The sequence below is a fragment of the Phaethon aethereus genome (assembly GCF_964289735.1).
Source record: "Phaethon aethereus genome assembly, chromosome: 3".
NCBI classification, from domain to species: Eukaryota; Metazoa; Chordata; class Aves; order Phaethontiformes; family Phaethontidae; genus Phaethon; species Phaethon aethereus.
In genome coordinates this window covers 47,889,572-47,915,287 of record NC_138576.1, presented here as the reverse complement: position 1 = coordinate 47,915,287, position 25,716 = coordinate 47,889,572, and the positions used below count along the sequence as shown (strand labels likewise).

The 25,716-nt window shown below is 35.0% G+C and overlaps 1 protein-coding gene across 1 annotated transcript in view; it reads left to right on the top strand.

Annotated features, from left to right (window-relative positions):
• ASCC3 (activating signal cointegrator 1 complex subunit 3) overlaps positions 1-25,716 on the top strand; it is a gene marked incomplete at its 3' end in the record, with an annotated part of 268,274 nt that overhangs the window by 41,508 nt on the left and 201,050 nt on the right. Inside the window, exons 8-9 of the mRNA XM_081998093.1 lie at positions 15,502-15,702; positions 16,162-16,302. Of these exons, the coding sequence (XP_081854219.1) occupies positions 15,502-15,702; positions 16,162-16,302 (342 nt within the window). The remainder of the gene's footprint in view (positions 1-15,501; positions 15,703-16,161; positions 16,303-25,716) is intronic.

The window sequence follows — 25,716 nt, the reverse complement described above, 5'->3', positions numbered from 1 at the left end:
TTTTGATCACATTGTCAGCAGTTTTGGTTGGAACCTTTGACCATGTAACATGCATATTGCAGAATACTATTTTAAATTTAATCTTCAAAGCTTTTAAGGTCAGAACTGAGTTCGTGATAAGGTGTTCATTTATATTTTGAACTGTTAGCCAAAAGTTAAACCTCTGGATCATGTATGCTGAAGTTATCTTTCATTTTAAATGTTTCTAAGTATTAGTTCAGATTACTTATATTTTTCTCATTTCCTTAAGTCAACATAAACATAGGTTGAGAAGAGGTGAGGGAAATGTATTCTTCTAAATATTAATTCCAATAAACCACATTTTAACCACATTTTAAACATGTATAGACAACATGTTTACATACACCAAATGGAGCAGTAATGTCTTAAGTCAGCACAGACATTAACAGGTCGTTCTTACTTGTAGGATTGGCAGTGTAATCCACTTCCACTGCACTCTAGAATGAAGAAATAAGACATTTAGTTAGGTTTGGAGCTATATTATCTGAAACCTTATGGTTAGCATTTTCAAAGTAAGTATTTAATTTAGTTAGAGCCTCCTTGCAAAGGGTACAACTTCTCTAAAGTTTAACTTCATGAGTAGTTAGATTATTCTACAAGGCAGATTTTTCTAAAGCATCATGGAGTCAGTGCCTGGAAGAATACAGATGCTAAGATAAAACTCATCACATAAACTGACAAAAAATCCAAATTTTTGTAGTTACCATTCCTTCCTAATCCCATTATGGACTGCAAATATGAGATCACGAGTGGCAAACCTTTCACAATTTAGCAGCTGTAAAAGCATAACATAGCATGTGTCATAAACTGCTGGCATCAGGGCTCTCCTACTATCTCGTGCTTTTCCTGCTTTGTCACCTCTACCTTTCTACACTATGATCTGAACTGCTTCACCTCCTGCCACAGTCTAACTCCACCTGTGTCATCTCATTCTTTATTCCTACCGCTGTGGAGTTGGGAGCAGGAGCTAGTGCTTTGCACAGAGGGTGCTGTGCTGCTGCTTGGGAGCATCTCCAGAGTTTCAACAGCAGAAGGGTGCACTGCATCCCACAAAAGGAGTCACAAAGGGGGAGGGTTCTTTCCTTACTGCAAGGCAGCAAATCTGATCAAACTTGGATTTATAGATAATTATTCTTCCTGGCATTTACTGTTACTTGCAGAGCTGTGTTTTCTCCACAGTACAAGCACACGTAGCTTCTAAGTAGGTAGTTGATCACACCAGTTTTGTCTGAATTATTATGGTACTATTACTTGTGAAAGTGGCATGAGAGCTAGGTTGTTTCAATAACGAGAATTTAAAAAATGGAGTAAGTGCAAGCTTAGATTTATTAGCTTTGGCTGCTTGGCATGTAGCTGGACAGTTACTGAAATACATCTTTTGTATGTAATATAAAGGTGTTTTTGTGCCAGCCTTTTTGCCAAATAAATGTACCTCTAAAGTCATAAACTCGGGTCAGGGAAAGTTCCTCTTCAAGACTGTGAAAACAGGTTTTTATCTAACAAATTGCTGTTGGTGAAAAATTACTTCAGGTTTTTACCTGAAGTGGGAGTTCAGGGTAGGATTTATTTCTTTGTTTCATGTTATTTCTATTTCCTTATACTATCGCTACTTAATGGTCTAAATAAGAAATGTGGGATTTTTCCACTGCATTATGTGAAGGAATTATTAGAAAATCAATATTCCCTTTTTTCCTGTAACGTTTTCATGTTTTTAGAATTGTACGAAGTATGTCTACTGAATAGAGGTATGGATGTTTTTGCATAAATTGCATTTTTCACAACCAGAATGTTGGACCTTTTATTCCAAAGTTGATCTTAGTGTATATTTCATTTGCTTATTTTCCAAACAGCAATTGACAGTTGGACTGAACTGAATAGTTTTTAAAAATATTTTAAATTTTATTGAAATCTTGTCATTTATCCAATGAAGTCTAGTAGAAAATTGCTCTCAGGAAAGTTTACATGTTCTGTGATCATTAGTCCCAACCTAAGACAAGATAAAAACCATGTAGGTCATGATACAATGGTTTTAATAGCTGGTAATGTATATTAGGAATTGCAGTCTGTCTACGTATTTCATGAGCGGGGATCCGAAGAAGGTACAACTACTGCAATAAAAGATTAACAAGAATATTGGAGTTAAGATTCTACACTGATATTAATCTTAAATCTTGTTTTAAAAAACAACCAACGCAACAACTTGCAATGTAACCTTTTTCGTATTCCAAAATAATGTTCTTTGTCTACCTCTGTCATAAATCTGTCTTTTGGTAGGCTCACAGCAGGTTTATTTGCTTTGGTTTTCACACTGGGCAAGCTTGATACTTTTGGAATCATGCTGAATGAAGGTTTCCTTTCCTCTATGTGCTGTCTTAGCTCAGCTACACAAATTTTTCATATGACTTTTCACAAAGGTGAAAAATTATCTTTTTGGCCAATAGGCTTCTCCTTGCTATTCAGCTATAACCTAATACCTTTTCCTGTCTTGTACTGTCTTAAAATTGACTGCTTAAAATATGGTGTGATTATTTGTTCTTTAAATTGCCTTTGTCCTAGTGTCATGTGTGGTTCAGTTGAAGACATTTTGTAGTCTTTTGCTTTTATTCTTTTTAAGATTATCAAGGCTTTTGTCTTTTTTCTTTAAACATCAGTTTCTAAACTGTATTAGGATAGTATATTGCCTAATATATTGTAGCTTTATTTTTGGTGTTGGCTTATCTGTTTACATACTCATATAAGAGCCTTTTAACATCTTGGGAGAAATTTGACGGTTGTGTTATGTGAACAAGCCACATTTAAGACACTAGAGATGTTGAGGGTGGCAAGGATGCTACGAAAAACTGATAAATATGCTCTTTGTTGTGTCAGTCTGGGTTGTGTTTTTAAGCCATCTTTATTTTCAAAGGCTTGATATTACTGAAAACATATGCAAAAAACACTGCTAAATGTAGGTACAGCAAGAAAAAATCATTGTGAGTATAAAATAGTATTTTCAAATGTTCTTTCATTAGTGAAGTTGTAACTGAAACTTAAACAGATCTCATTTATAGATATTCTGTTTATCCTAAGTACTAGTAAAGTACAGCTTTTCTTTATTGAAAAGAGCTCTGTAAAATCTGAGTTATCTCTTCTTGGACAGTACAAGTTTGAAGACAAGAACAATTAATTGACAATACGGGTCAAAGTCTAGTACTGAGAGTATCTGTACTGGTGTATATAGAGAACTTCATTTCTTTTAGCCTGTTCTTTGAACAGGCATGGCTGTGTATGACAGTTTGCTTAGTAAGCAAAAATTGCTGAAAAATATTTACTAGATACTTTCATGTAAAAGTTGTGTATTCTTACAGTTATTTGGGATTTTGGTCACTCCTTTTCATGCAAATAGTAAATATGAATAGGGAGATGCATTTTTTAATATTAACGTGAAATAAAACTGACTGCATCTGATTTGAATAAAATGTTAAGCCTGTTTCATTTTCTACATGGCTGCCAAGTTTGTGTATATTTTGTAGTGCTGCCTCTGAAATGGTTGAAAAATCTGATGGGAACACTTGTAAAGGCAAACCAGTAAAGGGCACCAGCTGCTGAAAAGCACCTGCTGAGCAACCGTGGGAATAGATGCATCTGCCTGTAGCTAAAAGTAATCTAGCAAAGTACCTCCTTTTACCTGTCAGAACTTTAATTTGTGTGAAGATTCAGCCTATGAAACTGAATGAGTTCTGAATACTTAAGAAAATTAAAAAAAAATCTGGGGTGGTGGGTTTTTTTTTTTGTGCAAAAGAGCACCGCTTCTGACCAATAGGACTCTGTGAAAGCTTCTTATTAAGCAGATATTTTATGGTTTTGGTTTAGTAAAAACAAACCCAGATATGGCAGACAAAAGTCTCAGCTACACTGTGCATAGTGTCTTACTAAAGGATGCAGTCAGTATGGAAGAGACTAGGTTACTGAAGAGCAGGTTTCCAGTTTTTGTCTGGCTTGGTTTGAGATGGATCTTAGGCAGGGGGTTGAGAGTATATCTTTTATTTTCATCACAGTGTATTTGATTTGTTATGAATGATAATGCGTACACAGAAATATTCTTTACAGTGAGAAGTCATTAGACAAATTTTGCAAATATTTTTTAAAACTGTTGTACATTTTGTCTTTTGATGCTTGAAATTTGCTTGTTCTCACAGTTTGGTGACCTTCCCACAAAAAGTTAATCTTCCCTCACCTACCTTTTATTTTCCTGTGGTAGATCAAGTAGAACAACTTCTGTGAACACGGCTGGTTTAGTTGGGTTAAGGGAGAACAAAGCAGATGTGTTCTTGTGGAAAAAAATACTGATTGTGCTTGCAAGTCTTGCCATGTAAAATTTAGGGAAATGTCATTTAACATCTATATTGTAAAACAGTACAACCTTCTTGGTTAGCAGTAGTGTGAAATCAACTGAAACAGAGAAGAAAATTGAGTTGTAGAAAGATTATGACAGCAATAGTTATTCTCTTGGGAATATTCTTCTGCTTGCCATTTTTTCATTTTTACTCAGTGTGTTAAAATTATTACTAGACTCAACTATAATTACCCTTCAGAGCACTCTGCTATTTTTTCTGGGTTTTGTTATGTATTATTAGGAAGGAATAGTTTATATCCTATGTTAAAGGCAAGCTAAAGTACAGAGTTTGAATATATTATCCTGAAGTGGCTTCTACATGAACAGTTTAAATATTCGTTTCCACATGAACAGTTAGAACTAATGCCTTTGTGTGCATAAAATGAATTAATTAGGTCTTATTTAAAGATAAAAATACTGAAAGATATCTATAGTTTAAAAGTATATAATAGTATGAAGTGCTGTTACCCTACTCTCTTAAAGACAGGTTTAAATTTTCTTTCAAAGGAAGACAATATTTAGGCTCCAAATTGTGATGTTTGACTGACTGTAAAATTGAGTGACTTCTGTGTATTAAGTTTTGTAAAGTAAAACCAATGACCAATAAAAATTCAAGAAGCATTTCAGGTAGACATGTTCTGCCACAGTGCAGCTGCATGTAGCTCAAAGAAATCCAGCTTTCTGGTTCACAGCATTTTTTTCCTCTTGTACTTAATCACTGTAGTATTTGAAATCCAATTATATCTACCCTAGTGACTTTGCATCTGTTACGTTTGTTGACCTGATTAAATGATCATAAGAAGTTAAATACTTAAATTGAGAAAGCAACTTGTTAAATGTTCCTTTTTTATTCTTTAGGGAGAGAATGCTATGTCATTTATGTTATTGACTTAATATAGAGACTTTTTGGTATAAAGCACGTGCAGAGATCTGTAAAATTTTTAATGAAAACAACTCGAAGTAGTTTCAGTCATTTTGATAATTAAGACTGAAGAGTGAATAATGTGCTTCTCCTGCATCCTGTTTAGGGGATAGCCATTTCTTAATGGAAATTCATAGTACAAGTGTGTACAAGAAGAATGCAGTAGTCTGCTTTACTTAGATAGCATACCTGAAGGCAAGCTTTCATTCTTAGGAGTAATCATTCTTCAATTTAAAGAGAAATACAGGATACTATTTTAAATTCTAATTAAAATTATACTCAAGACAAAAATTGTTTTTCATTTTTAAGAAATGTAATCTCAAAGTGAGAATTTTCAAAGGTGAGGGAAGTGTATACTAATTCTGATATGCTGTAACATTTTAAAAGATTAACTCTCGCTGAAAATATTTTAGACAAATTATAGTTTGTCTGATTTTAATGTTTTCCTTTAATTAGCACAAGTTTCAGTACTCATCTTGAGACATGAATCTCTTATCTAGGATAAGAATGTCTCAGGTCTTTCAGTAATGGAAATGGGACTGAGGTTGTCCATCAAGGGATTCAGTTAGATATCACCAATTAGTTTTAAATGTTTTTAAAAGCTTTTTGGGATAGAGGAGCTAGGTGACTAAAAGATTGACTTTATATCTGATAGGCTATTCATCTCAGACTTGCAGTTTCCATTAACCTTAAGATCACACGGTAACTGCTAATATAGTGGAAGTTTTAAAATTTTCGAAGAGTAGTAGTTGTTTCAGTCTGCAGAACAATAGGGAGCAACAAGTAATGTAAAGTCTCTTAAAGCGGGAAACAGATTTTTTTTGTGTGTGTGTTTTATATCTTATTCTACCAAAATACTTTTTCAGAATTCTAGTTGGAAAATTGGAATTATCCTACCACTTAATTTTTCAGTTAGAATATTGGAACTGAACACATCAAGTAAGAGTGGAGTTATTTTTTCCTTTCATATGAGTAAATAGGTGTGCTTTGTATAATTATAACAACGATAATAATAGAAACCATTTCTTTCCTCTGTAGCATGTTGGAAATTAATCTGGAGAAGGGAAATAGGAATTTTTCATTTGCAGAAAACAAAATATAGAGGAAGAAGATTTTATTTAGCCATTCATAGGAATTACTTATCATTGAATATCATACAATGAAGGAAACTTCTGTGCCAATATTCCCTCCTCTCTGCTTTTGTTCCCTAAATCTGAAAGGGATGGGGATTTTTTCTGAGTCATCCAAGACTATGTAGGAGTTAATTTCCTGTGTTCCTGACTCTTCTTCCCCTTCCTTTTGACACTGTGGACGTTTGTGCGTCTGGACCTGTAAGCATGGAACTGTCTCTCTGCCATGCATACTCCTTAGATGGAGGCTTTTTGGCTTGTTGTGAAATATCTTTAAGCTAAATAAGAATGCTTCTTTCAAGTTTTGCAGCAGTAATTTGCCTACATCAGAAAAAACCACTGTTGTTTTGCATATCAATAGCTACTGTAGAAGCAAAACAAGAAGTCTGATCCAGTTGTAACCTGCGGCATGTATCCTTTTCAAAGTACATGTGAAAGCTCTGTTTTAAATCTGTAGTACTGTTTGTAGAGCAAAAACTAATCAGGTTTTCAGTTTTTGTGATTCTGTATTTTTTAGTGTCTTAATTTTCCATTAATCTAAATCCTGAGAATTGCTGAATGGAAATGCCCAGATGCAGCCCTTTAGAAAGTTTTGTGTCTTTATCCTGACCCATACCTCAATCATTCACATAAATCTGTGTGGTATGGGAGGGTCTGGACTTTGATCTCTTGTCTGATGTCTGTCACTTCCTCATGGTCACCATTTTTTCAGGTTTGGCCAAAAATTGTCTGCTGTTTTCTGTGAGTACTCTCCACTCCATCCCTACTAGATTTCCCAGTTATCTAGTTGCAGCAGCCACACCATTTTTGAGATGTATGTACACCCTCATCAACACAACTTACTGCTTAGAAATCTTTTTTCTTTTTTTCTGGGTTTTTTTATGTTAGTAGTGACATATTCTTTCAAAATTGCAACAAGACTATAGAAGGAAAATAATAAGTTATGTTTCCCTTGATATGAAGCAGTTGTTTCTAAATTCTGCAACTCGTTCAGAAATGCAAGAATTCAACTTTCAAAAAGTAGTTTCTGTGTTTACTTTCACATCATCTCGTAATCTCTTTATGTGGGAAAAGTTAGCTAAAACCGTTTTATGTTGGCTGCATAAAAGTGCTTCAGTTTTTATGTTGTGTATTAGTAGAGTAGCTTTTTTTCTCACCAATGGCTAGAACTTGGGTAATTCCTTTAACTATGCCCTCATTATCCTTGCTTCTTATTTCTTGGGTATCTCCCTTTGTCTTGCAGTGTCTATATTCTTCAACAACTAGAAAAGGGTTTTGGTTTTTTATTGGCTCTTTGATTACAGTTACATTTGAGACAGTGTGTCTCAAACAGTGATTTCCTTTTAAAGAGGTGCACTGTGTTTTCCCAGGGGAATAAATTAAGGGAGCAATATGCCATCAGCAGAGCTATGAGTCTGTTTTAGTTATATACAAGAATAAGAAATTAGGAGAGTGTTCTCTGAATAGAAAAAACCCAAAACCTGTAGAATAAGCTGTGGCATATAAACATCAGTTTCCTCATAGCTACATCTAGAAAAGTTAGGGAGATGGTGGTAGTGGAGGTCTCAATATATAGCAGTCCAGGAGGAACATTGCTGTTAAGGGTAACAACACTTTAAATGTTTTAAACTTTGTAGAGATTTTTGTATTTTGCTCTTCCACACTGTCAGCTTTGTATAGCATTATTTTTACATTTTAAAGGAAAGAAACCCTCTTTATTTGATACTGTTAATGTGGATGAAATGCCAGCAAATTAAACTCAAATTCTTCTATGATCAGAAGTTAAAATTATATGAAGTTATTGGGAAATGCCACAACTTCAGGCAATCTTCCTTTTGCTATTTTCCTACTAGCGGCATACTTCAACGTAATTTTTGTGTGTAATTCACAAATGGCATCAGAAAGCTCTAAGAGGAGGCTGTGTTCTGATCTCCATTTCATTGTTACAATCTGGAATAATTCTCTTTCAGATTATTTCCAGTTTACAATAGCATCACTGAAATCAGAATCTCTCCTATGTGTCTATTTGGATGCCAAAATTTATATACATTTGCGGTGCTGTAGAAATAGTTGCTTTTATGGAAAAATCTTTCTAAAACAGTTTGTTAACTATTTCCTCAAATCAAATCACCAGAGGGTATATAATCTTTTGTCATATTATAACTAGGCTGAGGCACACAACATCTCCCAGTGAGGGGAGGAGATTCCCCAAGCTGTTTCAGTGTTTTAAATCAAAGCAGTGAAAGCCTTGGAGCTGTGGTGCTTTCCTGTCGTTTCCATCAAACTGATTTTGGGTCAATACATGCAGAAGGGTTTGGTTTTAATCTATACACCAAACCCAAGAAAATTTTTCAGTGTTGTATTTTTAATATAAATCAGTGGTTGAATAATTCAGAAATCTATAGAAAAAGTATGACGGCTGCAGTGGTTTGTATAGCGTAGTCCACCAAGAGTATAGTTTAGATAATGTTGGTGGCAATACATCTATAGACTTAAAAGGATTTTTGTTGAAATGACTTCAAGCAGATTAGCTCTTATCTGTCATATATGAAGTTAAATATTTTCCCTAAAACTCTTGCTTTTGAATATATCTCTCTTCTTTCTTCAAGAGAGCAGATGGTAGGACTGATGATTTCATGACTTAGACAGGTGTACTCTTTGCTGGGTAAAAACCACTGTCTGGATGGCCGAGCCCAGAGAGTTGCCGTGGATGGAGTTAAATCCAGTAGGCAGCCGGTCACAAGTGGTGTTCCCCAGGGCTCCGTTTTGGGGCCGGTCTTGTTCAATATCTTTACCAATGATCTGGATGAGGGAATTGAGTGCTCCCTCAGTAAGATTGCAGATGACACCAAGTTGGGTGGGAGTGTTGATCTGCTGGAGGGTAGGAGGGCTCTGCAGAGGGATCTGGACAGGCTGGATCGATGGGCAGAGGCCAACTGTATGAGGTTTAATAAGGCAAAGTGCAGGGTCCTGCACTTTGGCCACAACAACCCCATGCAACGCTACAGGCTTGGGGAGGAGTGGCTGGAGAGCTGCCTGGCGGAAAAGGACCTGAGGGTGCTGATTGAAAGCTGGCTGAACATGAGCCAGCAGTGTGCCCAGGTGGCCAAGATGGCCAACAACATCCTGTCCTGTATCAGAACTAGTGTGGCCAGCAGGAGTAGGGAAATGATTGTGCCCCTGTACTTGGCACTGGTGAGGCTGCACCTCAAATCCTGTGTTCAGTTTTGGGCCCCTCACTACAAGAAGGACATTGAGTTGCTGGAGTGTGTCCAGAGAAGGGCAACGAAGCTGGTTGAGGGGTCTTCAGAACAGGTATTATGAGGAGCAGCTGAGGGAACTGGGGTTGTTTAGCCTGGAGAAGAGGAGGCTGAGGGGAGATCTTGTCGCTCTCTACAACTACCTGAAAGGGCGTTGTGGAGAGGTGGGTATTGGTCTTTTCTCCCAAGTAACCAGTGATAGGACGAGAGGAAATGGCCTCAAGTTGCACCAGCGGAGGTTTAGATTGGATATTAGGAAAACTTTCTTTACGGAGAGAGTGGTCAAGCAATGGAACAGGCTGCCCAGGGAGGTGGTGGAGTCACCATCCCTGGAAGTGTTCAAAAAACATGGGGACGTGGCACTTCAGGACATGGTTTAGTGCGCATGGTGGTGTTGACGGTTGGATTTGATGATCTTGAGGTCTTTTCCAACCTTAATGATTCTATGATTAAAAAAAAAAACAAATTGAAAAAAAACCAAACCGATGTGGGGCATTTTATTCTTTAATTTTTTTATTGGCTCTTTTTTCCAAGCAGTGCCTATGTTACCATAGTTAACTATGGTATTAACTTCACTAATAACAGTTTGCTTGTTGAAGAGCACTCGCTGTTATGAGCTGTCCAGAATTTTCCTGTGTCTGAGAACAGAATAATTGTCAGAAAAATAACGGTTTCAGTATCTTGGCAAACATGAAGTTTGAAAGTTTGGAGGGAAATCTTTAATGGATTTAAAAACAGCCTTCCAAGTAAAGTAAAAACTTAATAATTTTCCTAGTTTGTGTTCTATGTTAGCTTTAAGCAGACATAATTCTTTCATATATAATGAACTCTTTTTTTTTTTCCCTCAGGATACTTTTTTATTCTTGTGAACTCTGTCAGAATCTAGGAAAATTATGCAGTGTTTGTTTTGAGTTTAATGACACTAATATAACTTGAAAGTATGAAAATCACCCTGGTTTCTGATGGCTACTGCTACTTAAATACCTATTGCATTAACCAGTGAATGTGGTGATAATTTTAAAAATCAAGACTACATAGTTTTCGAAAAGATTATGTTTAATTCAATTTAAAAACATATTCAGAAAAGTCTCATGCGCTGTGATTCTATGTTCTTTAGGATGTCAGAGTATAATTTTACCCTTGTGGCTCATTATCTGTCATTTCTAGGAATTTCTTCTGCCTTCTTAATTTAATTAAGGGACTGGAGCATCTTTCACATGAGGAGAGGCTGAGAGAGGTGAAGAAAAGAACCTCAGGGGGAATCTTAAAATTGTATATAAATACCTGATGTGAGAATGATTAATAAGGAGAGAGCCAGACTTTCCTCATTTGTGCCCTGTGACAGCACCAGAGGCAATGGGCACAAATTAAAACACATGAAATTTTATCAGAACACAAGAAAATATTTTTTTACTGTGAGGTGGTCACACACTGGCACAGGCTGCCCAGAGCAGTTGTGGGGTCTCTATCCTTGGAGATAGTTGAAACCCAACTGGACACTGTCCTGGGCAACATGATGTAGGTGATCCTGCTTTGAGTAGGCGGTTGGACTAGGTGATCTCCAACCTAAATGATTTTGTGATTTCTGATTACCAGTAGTAGGGACATGGATAGCCATACCGTGCAAGATTTGCTTTGAGTTCTAGTCATTTGTAGCACATACAGTTTTGAAGCCAGCTGCTGGTTCTCTGGTGCCTTTTGTTGCTTGCATCTGTCTAATGTTTTACTCCAAGCTTCCTTTATATCACATAATTCTTCAGGTACTACACTTTGTATGAGACATAATTTGTACTTACTGGAAGAAAGTGTAATGCTGATTATGGCTCAAAGTCAATCCTAAGTGCTAGCTGGAACACTTCTATAATTTTCATCTCTCTGTGTATGCTACTTGTTCCTACAAAAATTGCCCCCCCTAAGTCCAGTGAAGTCTCACTGATACGAGTTGGTGCTAAATGGAGCAGATCCAAACATCATGCAGTTTTTCTTTTACATGTTATGTGCCTTTAAAATGTACATATGCACTTTGAAAGACAACATTTCATTCTTTTGGGCAGGAAGGAAATTATAATGTCAAATAGTACTGCTAAGATAATATAAAAATAATTTTACCTTTATGGTATTTATATAGTTATATTTTTATTTATTATTTTTCCTAAATATTGTGAGCTACCACCTCCATGGTAGCAGAATATGACAAGTATCATCAGGAGAGGGAACCTGTGGAAGTCCCCAGGTGTAATATCTATGTTTACTTCTGAGTGTACCTTCAGTAGCAAAATAGGATTTACACTGGCACAAAAGTGCTTTAAATGTACACATACATAATTAGAAAGCAGGGGGGACTATTAAATCATAGAATCATTAAGCATGGAAAAGACCTCTAAGATCATCAAGTCCAACCATCAACCCAACATTGCCATGCCCACTAAACCATGTCCTGAAGTGCCACATCTACACATCTTTTGAACACTTCCAGTGATTGTGACTCCACCACCTCCCTGGGCAGCCTGTTCCACTGTTTCACCACTCTTTTGGTAAAGAAATTTTTCCCAATATCCAATCTAAACCTCCCCTGTGGTCAAACACTGGAACAGGCTGCCCAGGGAGGTGGTGGAGTCTCCACTGTGATTTGGAGGGGTAGTGGGAATTTATTAAAATGTGTATGTACATATATATAAAAATACATATTTATGTGTGTGTGTATGCATAGATACATGTTTTAACCAACAATATTCCAAAGTACAGCAAAAATTAAGCCAGTAAGTAGGGGAAAATGCTGAAAGTTTAAACTTGGTTTATGAGTGCAATGGATTATCTTTATGATGAATGGGTAGTAGTCTTATTATTTTGTTGTAGAACGATAGAAGAAGTCATCATTATAGAACATGTGTAATTAGGTGGTTTTATGTGTTTTCTTTGGAGTTGTCTGAAAATTAATTAGTGTGTTGAATGAAAGTCTAGATTCTGGTCAGAATACCATTATTAAAAAAAATACTTCTAGTTCTTAACCAGGCTTTTATGGGGTTTATTTTTTCTTGTTCCTGTTTCAGTAGGCTTAGCACCTTTCAATAAAACAAGCTGTTTGTTTTTCTGACTTGTTACATAGCTTCCTCTGGTGCTTCTGGAACATCTGTTTGTTTATTGCTGCTTACCAAGTCAGTCTTAATCCATGGTGTTACTACTTCCCAATAAGAAATGAAACAGGAAATTATTGTTATTTATCTAAATATTTTTTTATTTTTGCTAACAGTTTCATGTCCCAGGGCTATAGTACATGTAATTTCTTCCAAATGTAGAGGAAAAAGATGTCTTACACTGACCACTTTAAGAGAAGATGGAACAATATATGCCTACAGACAGTAGCTTAGGAAAACACTTAAAGACATACTTTATTTAAAGGTATTAACAATCACACAACTGTAAGGAGACCTGTATTGTATAAAATCATGCATGTTCAACTATGTGACTGAAAAATTCCTGTCACATTTTTCTGAAGATATGTACCCCAAACTTCATTTAGACAGCTGTTTCTGTTTTTGTTTAAAAACTGCTTCTTTAAATAATATACATGTTGTGCAATGTAGTGTTTTGTTAGTTCAATTCTGTAATTACGAGTTGTGTTTGTAAGTTTCTCTCCATAAATTCTTTATGTAAACAGTGTTTATCAGTGTGAACTTTATGGTGTTTATAACGGCTTCTAAAAACAATTAGGTGGAATGGGAGGGAAAAGAGAAAAGGAAAAATATAACCATTTTCAAAGACCTGTCAAGAAATCTGGAAGTAACAGGCAAATTGGAAATCTAAAATTACTAAGGAGGCCATAAAAATAGCTGATTGAACCCTGATAGCACTAATGTAATCAGCAGGTCTCCAGGAAACCCATTAACACTTTATAATAGACTCATTCATGAAGATGAAATTAATTTTGAAGACAATACACCAAGTAAACATTATGTATACAACACTTGGTACAAAACTTGGTGCAAAACAAATAAGCTTTCCCCCTGCAATCTTGCAAGTAGAATAAACTGTGAAAGAACATTAATAGTGAAAACTGTTGTAACCCTGAAATTCAACCATGAAACTTGATGAAAAGTACTGGAAGTACTTGCATTAGATAATTTTTTTTTTCTTCACCAAAGACACTTAACAGAATAAATATTTGAATATACTTGATATGTGTCAATCCTATAAATACAAATGCATAGCATTTTCATTGACTTTTATATCAAAGTATGTTGTTTTTCAATATTTAAAGTCCTCTAGAATAAAGCTACAGTTGGCCAGTTACGAAGTACATCATTCCTCTATATTTAAGAGTGGAGCATTGTCATGTGTTGTGAAAATGGTGTATTAACCTAAATTTGTAATTTACATCTCAGCCTCTCACATGAGGCTACTACCGAAAAGCTGCAGCAAAATGATAGACCTAGTGCTGTGTGTCACAGTTAAATAAAATAGTCGATTTGGATAGCCAATGAAGCCCTCATTCCTATGCTTGCATTACTTGAGGTAATAAATTGGGTCCTGCTCAAGTAATTTGCTTAGTATTGGGAAGAATATTATTAGTATTGGAGAGGCTATTACCATAGCGAACTACTGTAAATTAACTAAACAGCCCAGAATAATGGAAAGGGAAATCTTCAGAAGGTGCTTTCAGGACTGTTCTTTACAGTGAATTTGTACTTTTGTGGTTTCCTACAATTAAAAAAAATTATAATGGTCAAAAATATCAGTAAGGTCATTTTCATGATTATTAGTAGAAGCACTGCAGGTAATTAAATCTGTAGAAAGGAAATAATTCTGTGTTGTACAGTCTCTTTTAGGTGTCTCTGAAAAGTAACTAAGAAAAAGCAAGTTTATTAGAAAATTAATTTTTTATCTTAAGGTTCTATAGCAAAAGTTTTAGAATCTTCACATTCAGAAATTGTAATTGTCTACAGCAGTTCTTTCTTGTTGAAAATATCTTTTTTTTTCCAGAGACCAGGAGGATTTTTATAATTGATGTATTTTTATAATTGATGATTTCTACTTTATAAGATTTAAACATGCATTGTACTATAATACCTATAATTGCCTGCATTAACCATATAATTTATTTTTTTAAAACATTCTCAAGTTTATTTGGGACTACATATACGAGGTTTATGTTCCTTTTGGAGCCTGCAGTTTGTTCTAAGTATTGTTGGAGAAGGGTCTGAACGTTAACAATTGCAAGATGGAGATTTCCTCAGAAGCAGAGAGAAGGTTATTACTGAATTTGTGGGGGTGTGTTTGCATAATTAAACTTTACTGCACAAAATTAATCTTAAATAATTTTTAAAATCATCTGTTTCTTCATCAGGTTCCTGTGTATTACTGCCTCTTCTTCCATTAGAGTAGGCACAGTTTGTTGTCTTAAAGATGTATATTCGTCTAATCTGACTATTGCTGTTTTACTGATGTTTAATTATTAATATGGTGTTATTTTACTGTATATTAGTTTTAATCACACTATTGATTGAAAACAAATGCTGAAATAGCAGTGGCTAAAGATTTTTAGTATTTTTTAACAGATGTTATCCTGCTATATCTGTTTTCCTTATGGATTCAATATTTGAGAGTTGGGTGGGAGTAGTAGCCTCAGAAAAAAACCTTGGAATAATATATATATTTGAACAGGTATCCTAATTTTTTCTACCATGTGTTCTTTTTCTTATGATTCATATATATATATATATATAGATACACACATGTACATATATATATATATATATGAAAAATCCAAAATATGCGTATTGTTTGTTTTAACAGATTGGACAACTTGCTTTTAAAGGCATGAAAAGACTAAACCGAATCCAATCTATAGTTTTTGAGACTGCCTACAATACAAATGAGAACATGCTAATCTGTGCCCCCACCGGAGCTGGGAAGACTAACATTGCCATGCTGACAGTCCTTCATGAAATTCGCCAGCATGTCCAGCATGGTGTTATCAAAAAGGATGAGTTTAAGGTAGGAGTTTAATGAACCAAGTAAAAGCTTTTTAAATTGTAAGGTAAAAATCATTATATGTTATACATGGAATATGAAATCAGGAAGTTTTCAAGGGTATTACACTTTTTGAAGTCAAAGATAAGGCTAGTTTTGATTTACTTCATTACTGTTAAAGCTATTCTTAATTGTATTCTAAAAATCATATTATGTGAGTAAAAAGCTATGAAAACGTATTTAGCTTTGATGCAGAACCAATTTTCAAAGTGATGAGGCTGTATAAACAAAATCCATTGTCCTTTAAACAGCTGCACACTTACCCAACGAAGATAACTACTTTTCATATATCACTATTAAGATTTTTCACCGTAAGCGCCTGGCATCATATTTCACAATAAATTGTGATTTGTAATGGTTGCCATGAAACAAACGACATTGTGGGGTTTGCTCATTTATCAAGTGAGTGTCCTTTTGGTGCAGATTGTGTATGTTGCTCCTATGAAGGCTTTGGCAGCTGAAATGACAAATTACTTCAGCAAGCGTCTGGAACCACTAGGCATTACTGTGAAAGAGTTGACTGGTGATATGCAACTGTCAAAAGGTGAAATTCTGCGAACACAGGTATGCTTACTATTTTAAAATATTGTTCTGTGTGTGTATTCATATCTCTTCATAGGTGTGGTGGTCCTTTTTAAAAACTTATAAAAATATTGGTGAAACAGATGAAATGTTATTAGTGACTGTAATTACACTGATTATATTCTAAAATATGACTTTACATTCAAAATGATTAAAACAATAATACACCTGAAATATCTTAAGCAATGGCTCATTAAACTTTTGGGTTTCTCTCACTTAGACTTACTGCTATCATGCCTCACATATAAACTCTGTATAAAATCTTACCTGATTTCCAGCTTGTGAACCTTAGCGGTTTGTACTCTTGCGCTTTCGGAGTTATAAAGCAAGTGTGGTATGTATGTGTTTGCAAGAACTTAACATTCATAATTTCAGATTTGGCATTCTTTGATAGTAACTATCTATGGAAAGTCCAAGGTGTGGTCTGGAAATGGTAATTCTAAATAAATTTGACATGCTGTAACAACATTGTTGCAAATATGTTGAAGTAATATGTACCTTCCTTTTTATAAAAAAAAAAAAAAGCTGTTAAAGCTGTAGGTTCCTGTTAATTGCTGATCTTACTTTTCTTCATTTGTCCTTAAAAAGGAAAAGTGTAAGACATTGCAGATTAAACATTTGATCATTCATAGAAATGAATAAAATTGTATTTTTTAGCTTCATAAATAATGCTGTGTAGATGGATATTTTTCTGTTTTAGACGGTATTTCTCATCACATTTATATCAAGGAAATGCTGTTTGTGTCAGTGAAATATCTTTTTTCTAAAACGTTGAGGTATTTTCCATCTCTTCAAATAAAGTTCCCTGTAACTAGCCTTTCTTCTCCTACATGCTCCCAGTTGGTTGTATTATCAATATGAACATTTATAAATGTAACTTGCAGTAATTATTGATTCAGATGCATTATATTTTGCCAGTCTTAGCTTTCATGTTTTTTACATTTTTATGGTAAGACTAGAGAAAACTCTTCACATGACAAGATGTCTATATGTAATAAATAATAGAGAGGACCACTGTAGTCATCTAGCATGAAGTAACAGTCTAGTATCTAGTATGGATAACAGTCGTCTTTATTTGAAGACATATATGCATACATATAGACATATACAGTCCCAATGCTGTGGTAACCAATAAATAATAAACCAATATCAATGACTAACAGCAATATCACTGGTACTTTATCAGAATTACTTTGTAATACCATCTGCCTAAAATTTGGGTTTACAAAATAAAAACCTTTTCAACAGGGACTTTTTAATAATTGGAATTATTTACATAGACCAAATTATAATTTAAAATTACTTCCTATTTTCACAATACTTTTTGCTAGGGCACATAATCAAGTAGGTCAGAGTTTTAATAGTGAGAGAACATGTGTCATCACTGGCAAAACTGAAATGACAGTGGAGAAGCCTGCTCTGAATGTGACTACAAAGTTTGATGAACAGAATGAATGTAGAATAGAAAAGTGCTATTTTCTCTTGCTCTCCTAGTTTGCAACATAATTCATAAAATCTGACCTCATTATTAAAACTCTACTTCCATCCAGTAAAGAAGTAATGCAAGAAAAAGAAAAAACAGAACTATTTTAGGAATTATTAAGAAACATGTATGGAAAACGGATTATAAAGTTGAAATTTTATTTCAAATTTTCTAGTAATGTGGATTTATTAACATATACAAAGTATTAATTTAGAGCAATATGGTAACTTAAGTGTAGAAAGACTGCTTCATCATGCTCTCCTATTTTAGTCTAAAATACCACTAGTAGCATAATTCTTCACTTTCTTTTGGGGATGATGTTAAAGTGAATTTATGAATTAAAATCAAGAAGAAATGGCAAGGAGAGGACATAGGTAAAAATGAACTTTTTTCTTGCCACAGACTCATCTCGTTCTTTGAAAAATTTATTTTTTCATCTGAATCTTACTCATCTTCAAATAATGTTTGAGGATTTCTACAGTTCCATATGTGCTTTATAGGTTAGAAACACTAACCTGAAGTGTAGTGTATTTGTAGTTTCTAAACCTTTTGGGGGAATGGAGGTAGAAGAAAAATGATCTGCAGAAATTTGGAATCCATGATGTTATTTATTACCCAAAATTTGGTTTCTAGATTTTTCAAAGGAACTATAACTCAAGCATCGCTTAATTTCAGTTTTGCATTTGCATCAGTGGTAGTTTTTCTTCTTTGCTCTTCAAAATGTTGGAAAGGTTAAAAAGACAAATATATAAAGACCAAAAATTCTGGGACTGTGAAATACTCATTTTTTGTTTTCTTTTGTTTGTTGTAGCTAGTCAGCCTTTCCTTATGATTAATCAGAATTGTAGAAGGTGCAGCTGAGAGGTAACACCAGTCTAAGAGTTACCAATTTAATTGCTGCTGCTGTTCTTGCAGACTCTGGAGCTCAGCAGTGGGCTTTGTTTTATCCCTGCTTATCAAAGTGCACAGAAAATACATAGCCTTGTTATAAACTAAGGAATGGGCAGTTACTTATGCTGGATCTTGCTTATTTCTCTTTGCATATATTGTTTCCTATGAAAACTCATGAGCTTTATTTCATCAACTATGCACTTAAACCACTTCGTCCAAGCATGTTCCTTTCATTGCTTTTTACCCTATATTAAATTGGTTCTTGCTTGAAAATCTTATTTTATTTATCAGCCTCTCTAATATATACATTTCTCAGACAGGAATACTTTGATATGTGTTGCTGTTTACGTATAGTTTCATAGTTGCTTTGCCAATCATTACCCTGCTTTCTACCCTTTACTAGTGTCATAGATGAAGTGCCTGTGTTTAACAGCAAAGCAGATTTCCTGTAATAATTAACATTATAGCAGGTGGATGCATGCACACAATTTAAATACACAGGGATAGTATATATAGTATGGGGGTTAAGAGGCAGGAGTAGGGTCATCAACTGAAGTAGATGCAGGCATTTCAGGTTGCATCACTGTTTCGAAAGATCTCAGATGATTCTTCAGCAGACACTGAAGGCCTGATATAAATCTTCAGTGTCAGTTGTCTTCTGCCTCTTTTCTGAGCAGTTACATTTTCACTATCTTCATTTTCATCCTCAGGTGAATCAAATCAGTCACAATGAAAGGTGTAAAAATGAGGTGATTGTCAGGTGTTAGTTAGAAGTATCACTTCACTGATGATCCTGATAATTTTCTCCTTCCTTTCCATCCTTCATGCTTCATCCTTCGTACTTTGCCTGTGTGTATTTAAATACGTGTGTTTTGTAAGTCATTACATGCATCTGTTATGCTTATTCTGATGAGGAAAAATCGCTTTATCTGACAAATTGCTGTCTAACTTCTCAGGAATCCACTCTTAATGTATAGTGGGGTCTGTCTTTATTCCTTCTTCTACAAATATTTCTAAAAGATGAAAATCCTAGCCAAAACAAAGTAATGAGTACTTTGCACTTTCATTCCTTTTATGATGGAATAAAATTCTTTAATTTTTTTAAAAAGATATGTCCATTAAAAAGGTCTGTAGCACAATTTCTCAGAAATAACTTTCTCAGAAATAACTTTAGCCATGCTTTCCATTTATATTCATTCAGAAGGTATCCATGTCTCTTGCTGCTCCATACTTTTATGGTATTATACATGAGATGATTTTACTTCCATGTTGTTCCATACTATACTTTGAATATTCATTAACAGTACTGTGGTTCCAACATGTATATCAGAAGCCAAGCTTTCAAAAAATTATTTCTTATTTTACCAATAATGAAATTGCTTTAAAAAGAAAAATCAAAATAATTGTTTTATTGACTCTTCAGTCAGTCTTCTAACCTGCTCCCCACATCTAGTGCAGTGAAAGTCACAGCTACTACTTATCTAACTCTGAGATGTGGGATGTGTGTCAAAACTGTAAGACACAATTTCCCTTCATGTTTTTGTGAAAAGGAGTAAGTGCAAATATCTAACGTGTCACTTTACTATTTCAGGCAGAATAGATCTAGGGTCCATTAGCAAATAATTTGTATGTAAATAAGTGCTTCACTGAACCTGGGAACAGAAGAAAATAAACTTGTTACAAAAATAAATAACTGTAGCTATTGTACTGGTTCTTGTAGAGAGTTCATCTTAACGTTATTAAAACTTTTTTCCTAGTCTAAATAAAGATAGATTAACTTTTCACTTTCTTTTCCTCATTAAAAAGCAATTTAAGGAAGTTTATTTCCCTAGAGTTGGTATTTTCCCGATCAGCTCTATTCTAAGCGTGTTTGTATACTGACCTACTGTTATGTAAGCATGTTCATATACTGACATACTGTTATATAGGAAACTCTGATACTTAGACACCACTTAAACCACTAAGAATATTAAGCATACTTCAGCCATAATCTATTGTTTGGTATGTTGGTTTTGGTATGTTAATATTAATGTTTAAATGGAAGATATTAATAAGTAATAAATTGTGTATTTTGCTGGGTAGCATTCGAGATAACATGAAGTGTTTTGTTAGAAGGCAATGAATTGTTTGGATGATTGTTGTTACAGACTTTTTTGAGTGTGCATATATACAGACAGCTGCTCAGTCTTTGTTTTATACAGTCTAGAAAATGATATGACACAACTGCAATATCAACTCGGAGGCTTTTACATCAGTTACCTTCGACCTTGTTTTTGCAACAAATATAGTAGTAGTTATCATTTGAAAGTTTGGAGAATACCACTGGGATTGGAGCAGTTATAGATTTATAGTATTACCACCAAGTCTGAAGGCACAGCCATGCACTGGGCACAGTGTATTGTAAGCTGATGGTTAGTGTGATGCCTTAACTTGTACAAAACAGTGATAGCCTCTAGGGAGTTGCAGAAATGCCTCCTGGCCTTAACAATTCTTAACTTTTAAAGGTAGTGTGCATCAAAAAACATGTAGGAGATAACTTCTCTTTAATGTTTTATACATAAATAACATGAAACAAAATTAAGATCCTTGGCATAAAAATTTATCAGAATTTTTTCCACCTGTATAAACTTGAAAAATAAAAAAGAAGTCATCCTGTTAAAAATATTTTCTTCTTAAAGGAAGCTATTTTATGGTTCTATTGCATTTTCAGTTACTGTGAATATTCATCACCTTTGAACTAGTACCTCAGCAGTTTTGTACAAGATGTTACACTACAATCCTTTTTTAACAGCTAGTGTCTTAATTCAAATAAATACATAGAAGACTGACATTTTAAAGTTGAAATAAATTTTCTGTCATGTTTTTGCTTTATTTTGTCCCTCTGACCTGCAGATATAAGACAAACTTTTTTTATTAGTCCTGTGTCTCATGTTTTGCCTGAAGGCTCCCAGCCTGTCATGAGCCTTGCTCATCACAGATATGTCTTGATTTTAAGGCCAGATTATCAGTACTTTCTGTGTTGCTAAAATTATGTAGTAGTTCAAAACAAATCTGGTCAAATTTTGAAAGCAGGCTAATTTCCCCAATCTGTAAGCCTCTGTATATCTCTTTTCCTTCCTTCTCATATTCTTGGAGTTAAAGGGATTCAGACAGCATGAGGAGGAAATTTATTGTCTTTTAAATAAATATTATGGGAAAAGGAATCTAACTATTATTGTGTGAATAGGCCTGATTCTGCCACTTCTGAACTACTGAATAGGTTTTTTTTGTGGCTCTCTTGGAATGTTCATTTTTTTTTTAAATAGAGGAAAGTTTTTCTATTTTTACTGTTCTTATTGATTAAGAAACTGATTTTACAGAAAGCAAGGTTATTTATTTAAAATATATTATTGGATTTTCTGTAATGTTTATGTAGTACTAACGCACTTCAAGCTTGGCCCACAAAGAGACGTATGCATTTACTGAAGTACAAGGCTGGGCCTGCCTGCCTTCACAGAAACAGACATTTCTAAAACTTCTAGGTTTCTGCAGGCCTCCAAATATCTCTGTCTTTTCTTCTGTCATGGATTTGATAAAAATTAATTGCATGTCCGATGAAAGAAGGGAGTATCTGAAGCGAATGGTGTATCTGACCTTAGTCTGCTTTCAACTTACAGTGCTTCTAAATGTTTCTTCTTAATACATATGGGAAGTGGGAAACAGCATGGCATTCATCTTTTTTTTTTTTTTAAACTGCCTTCTTCATAAATGTTTATAATTTCACAACTCAGAAAAGTTCCAAGATGTTCAAATAAATCAAATTCAAAGCTTAAATTTGTTCGCTGTAGTGTCCTGCATCAATGAAATATGCAGAGGCATGAAGTGGACTTTTCATCAATGCAGCTCATTTAAAAACAAAAAAAAAAACACCTCAGAAAATGGACAGCTAGCTGTCATATTTGTTATCTGCTCGTTAGCCTGTGTAAGCTCAAATCACATTGCTTTCAGAGTTAATTCTTAATGTTGCTCACAGTTTAAACATTTTGCTAAGAAACCATCCTTCAAAGCTTTAGATTTGAGAAGTGATACCACTGTCATTTGCCAAGTGCCGAACATGTTGAGCAGCTTAAAGATGTGAATGATTTCCAAGATCGCAGTTAAGGAAAAAAACCACCAATAACTAAGCAGAGTGTCTTTTCATCAGTGTATAAGCACATTGTGCTCGTTGTTTGGGTGTCCATGCCCAGGTGCTGGCAGCAAGGGGATGCAGGTGCCAGACATGCAGCTGGCTCCAACGGACCTACCTCAGGGCGCAGCTGAGCCCCTCAGCCAAGCTGATGACACCTCTGTAAAAGCATATTTAAGAAAGGGCGAAAACACTGTGCAGCAGTTGAGAGAGTATTGAGAAAAAAAAGTATGAAAAGCAACCCTGGACACAGTAACGACAGAGAAGAAGGAGGGGGGAGGTGTTCCAGGTGCTGGAGCAGAGATTCCCTTGCAGCCCGTGGAAGACTCCATGGTGGAGCCAATATCCAAACTTGCAGCCCTGGGAGGACCCACACAGCAGCAGGTGGATAGTGCCCTAAAGGGAACTGTGGCCTGTAGAGAGGAGCCCACACAAGAGCAGGTTTATCCTGGCAGGAACTGTAGCCCATGGAAAGGACTCATGTGGGTACAGTTTGTGAAGGACTGTCCTGTGGGAGGGATCCCACACTGGAGTGGGGGAAAAGTGCGAGGAAAGAAGGTCAGAGATGAAGGTCATGAACTAGCTACAACCCCCAAAACCCAAGGAAGTAGAGGAGTTGGGAACAAAGGAGTGGAGTTGAGCCTGGGAAGAAGGGTGACTAGGAGGAAGGGTTTTTTACATTTTGTCTTTGTTTCCTCACTATTGTACTCTGTTTTTAATTTGAAATAAATAAAATTAATTTTCCCCAAGTCAAGTCTGTTTTGCCCAAGACAGTAATTGGTAAAACACCTCCCAGTCTTTAACTCAGTCCATGAGCTTTTCCATCTTATTTTCTCCCCCTGTCCAGTTGAGAAGGGGACGTGAGAGAGTGGCTGGGTGAGCATCTGGCAGCCACCAAGGTCAACCCACCACAGCCAGTTTTAGGTTTGGATTTTTGTTAAATAAAAGTTACTGCTTTCATTGAAATTTTAGTTTTGGTATTTTAAATCCAAGAGAAATGTTTTGTTAGCTTATCACAAATTTTATTAGCAGGTTATTTTTCTTTTTAACTTTAGCTAGCTATTTATACTGGAAATAAGAGAGCTATTTATACTGGAAATAAGAGTAGTTTAAAACAAAAGGGCAATTCTTATTGAAGAGCGTGTGTAATACAACAGTACTGATAGTGTTTTTGAAAACACCAGTACTGCAAATGAAAAGAGAATTTATGTAAGCTGCATTTGCGTTGGCAAATACATTTGTCTGATTACTGAACAGAATGCTTTTCTTGAGGAGGGGAAATAGCCTGAAGGACTGAATGTATTTTGACATCTCAAAGATTAGCTGATTAATTCTACTTGTGATGGCAAGGCAGAAGTGAGAAGTGAAGCAGAGACCACAAAAGCATCAGAGCTGAATAGGGCAAGTAGTTCTGAGAATGGCAAATGGCATCAGGAGTTTTGAGTAATATGGATGATCACTCTGATAGATTCTGTCAGCTGGTAGACTCTGATATTAAGTCATGAAGGCTTTATTCCCTTTTGGAATCTGATACTAATAAAACGGAATAATGCTTTTTTCTTAAGTTCTTATCGGCAATATAAAACTAATCAAGTCTGAAACTATTTGAAGCAAAAGAGGGCTATAAACTTGAGGTGCCTTCTGTTTCATCTACAGCTTTCTTACTCTGATACACTGTTTCTCATTTCCTGCGCTTATTAAGGTATAGAGATGCTGCTAGGTAAAAGCAAATAGTGAACTTGATTCCTGCTACTTTTCTTTTCCTATGGAAATGGAAATACATAAATTTTGTTAATTTTTAATGTATTATATTCTGATATTCTACTATATGTGTGCTTCCCATTTCATGCATATACAAAGCCCACTGTTAGAAGCTGAATGTGCATATATAGTCATTTACCTTATGTGTATAGTAAGTACATGAGATAGTGATTCTTTACAGTAGTTACTCATTTACATATTTCTTTTAAATAAACATTGCCCACCGGCTGCATGCACTTTTATATTTATGTGTAACCAGAAATTAGTACATCTTTACATTAGGAAAAGGGGATAAAGGATGAGAGAGTATTTGAAATCAAATGGGGTTTTTCTGCACTCAGGAACTGGCAAAAAAATTAGTGATAACAGAATTATCACTAAATCATGTTGGACATGAAGAGTTTCTTTTTGACTGCTGGATGGATTTAACTCTGAAGCCATATAAGTAGACTGAATCGTGTTAAATGTCGTAAAACTATGTATGCAGTGCTTTCAATATCCAGTTCTTCCAACGAAAAGGATTTTTGTATAAAAGAAAAATCTTGAAAAACAGGATTTGGTGGTGTGGGTTTATTTTTTAACACTATTTTTCTTGTCATTCTCTCTGTCCATTTGATAGATTTTGGTAGAAATTAATGAGTTCTGTGGAGGTGGTCTTTCAGGGAGCAGTTATAAAGAAACACTCTTAAGCATTGCTACTGTGAAATTTTATGAAGGTAGTGTGCTGAAAAGATCTCCTAGGCTGGCTTGATACACATGAAGATACTGGAAACTGGATATTGAATTGATATATGCAAAAATGTAGTAAAACAAATATATGGCTAAGAATTTGACAGATATACATGATCAGCACAGGCAAAAAAATATTTACTAGTTCATGCTTCAGTTACCCCCAAACCAGAGGAGAATTGAAATGACTCCCTGATTTTGTGGGCTTTGCAGCATGCCCTTAATTGCAACTAGGTTGGCATTTTGGTTTCATGTATAGTGCTAAAATGTATGAAATTATGTTACATTGTGAAATTAAAATGTGGAAGGTATTGCATTTCTTATTCCTCCAAAAGCCGTATTTTCCACAGATAAGTTTTTCTATTTC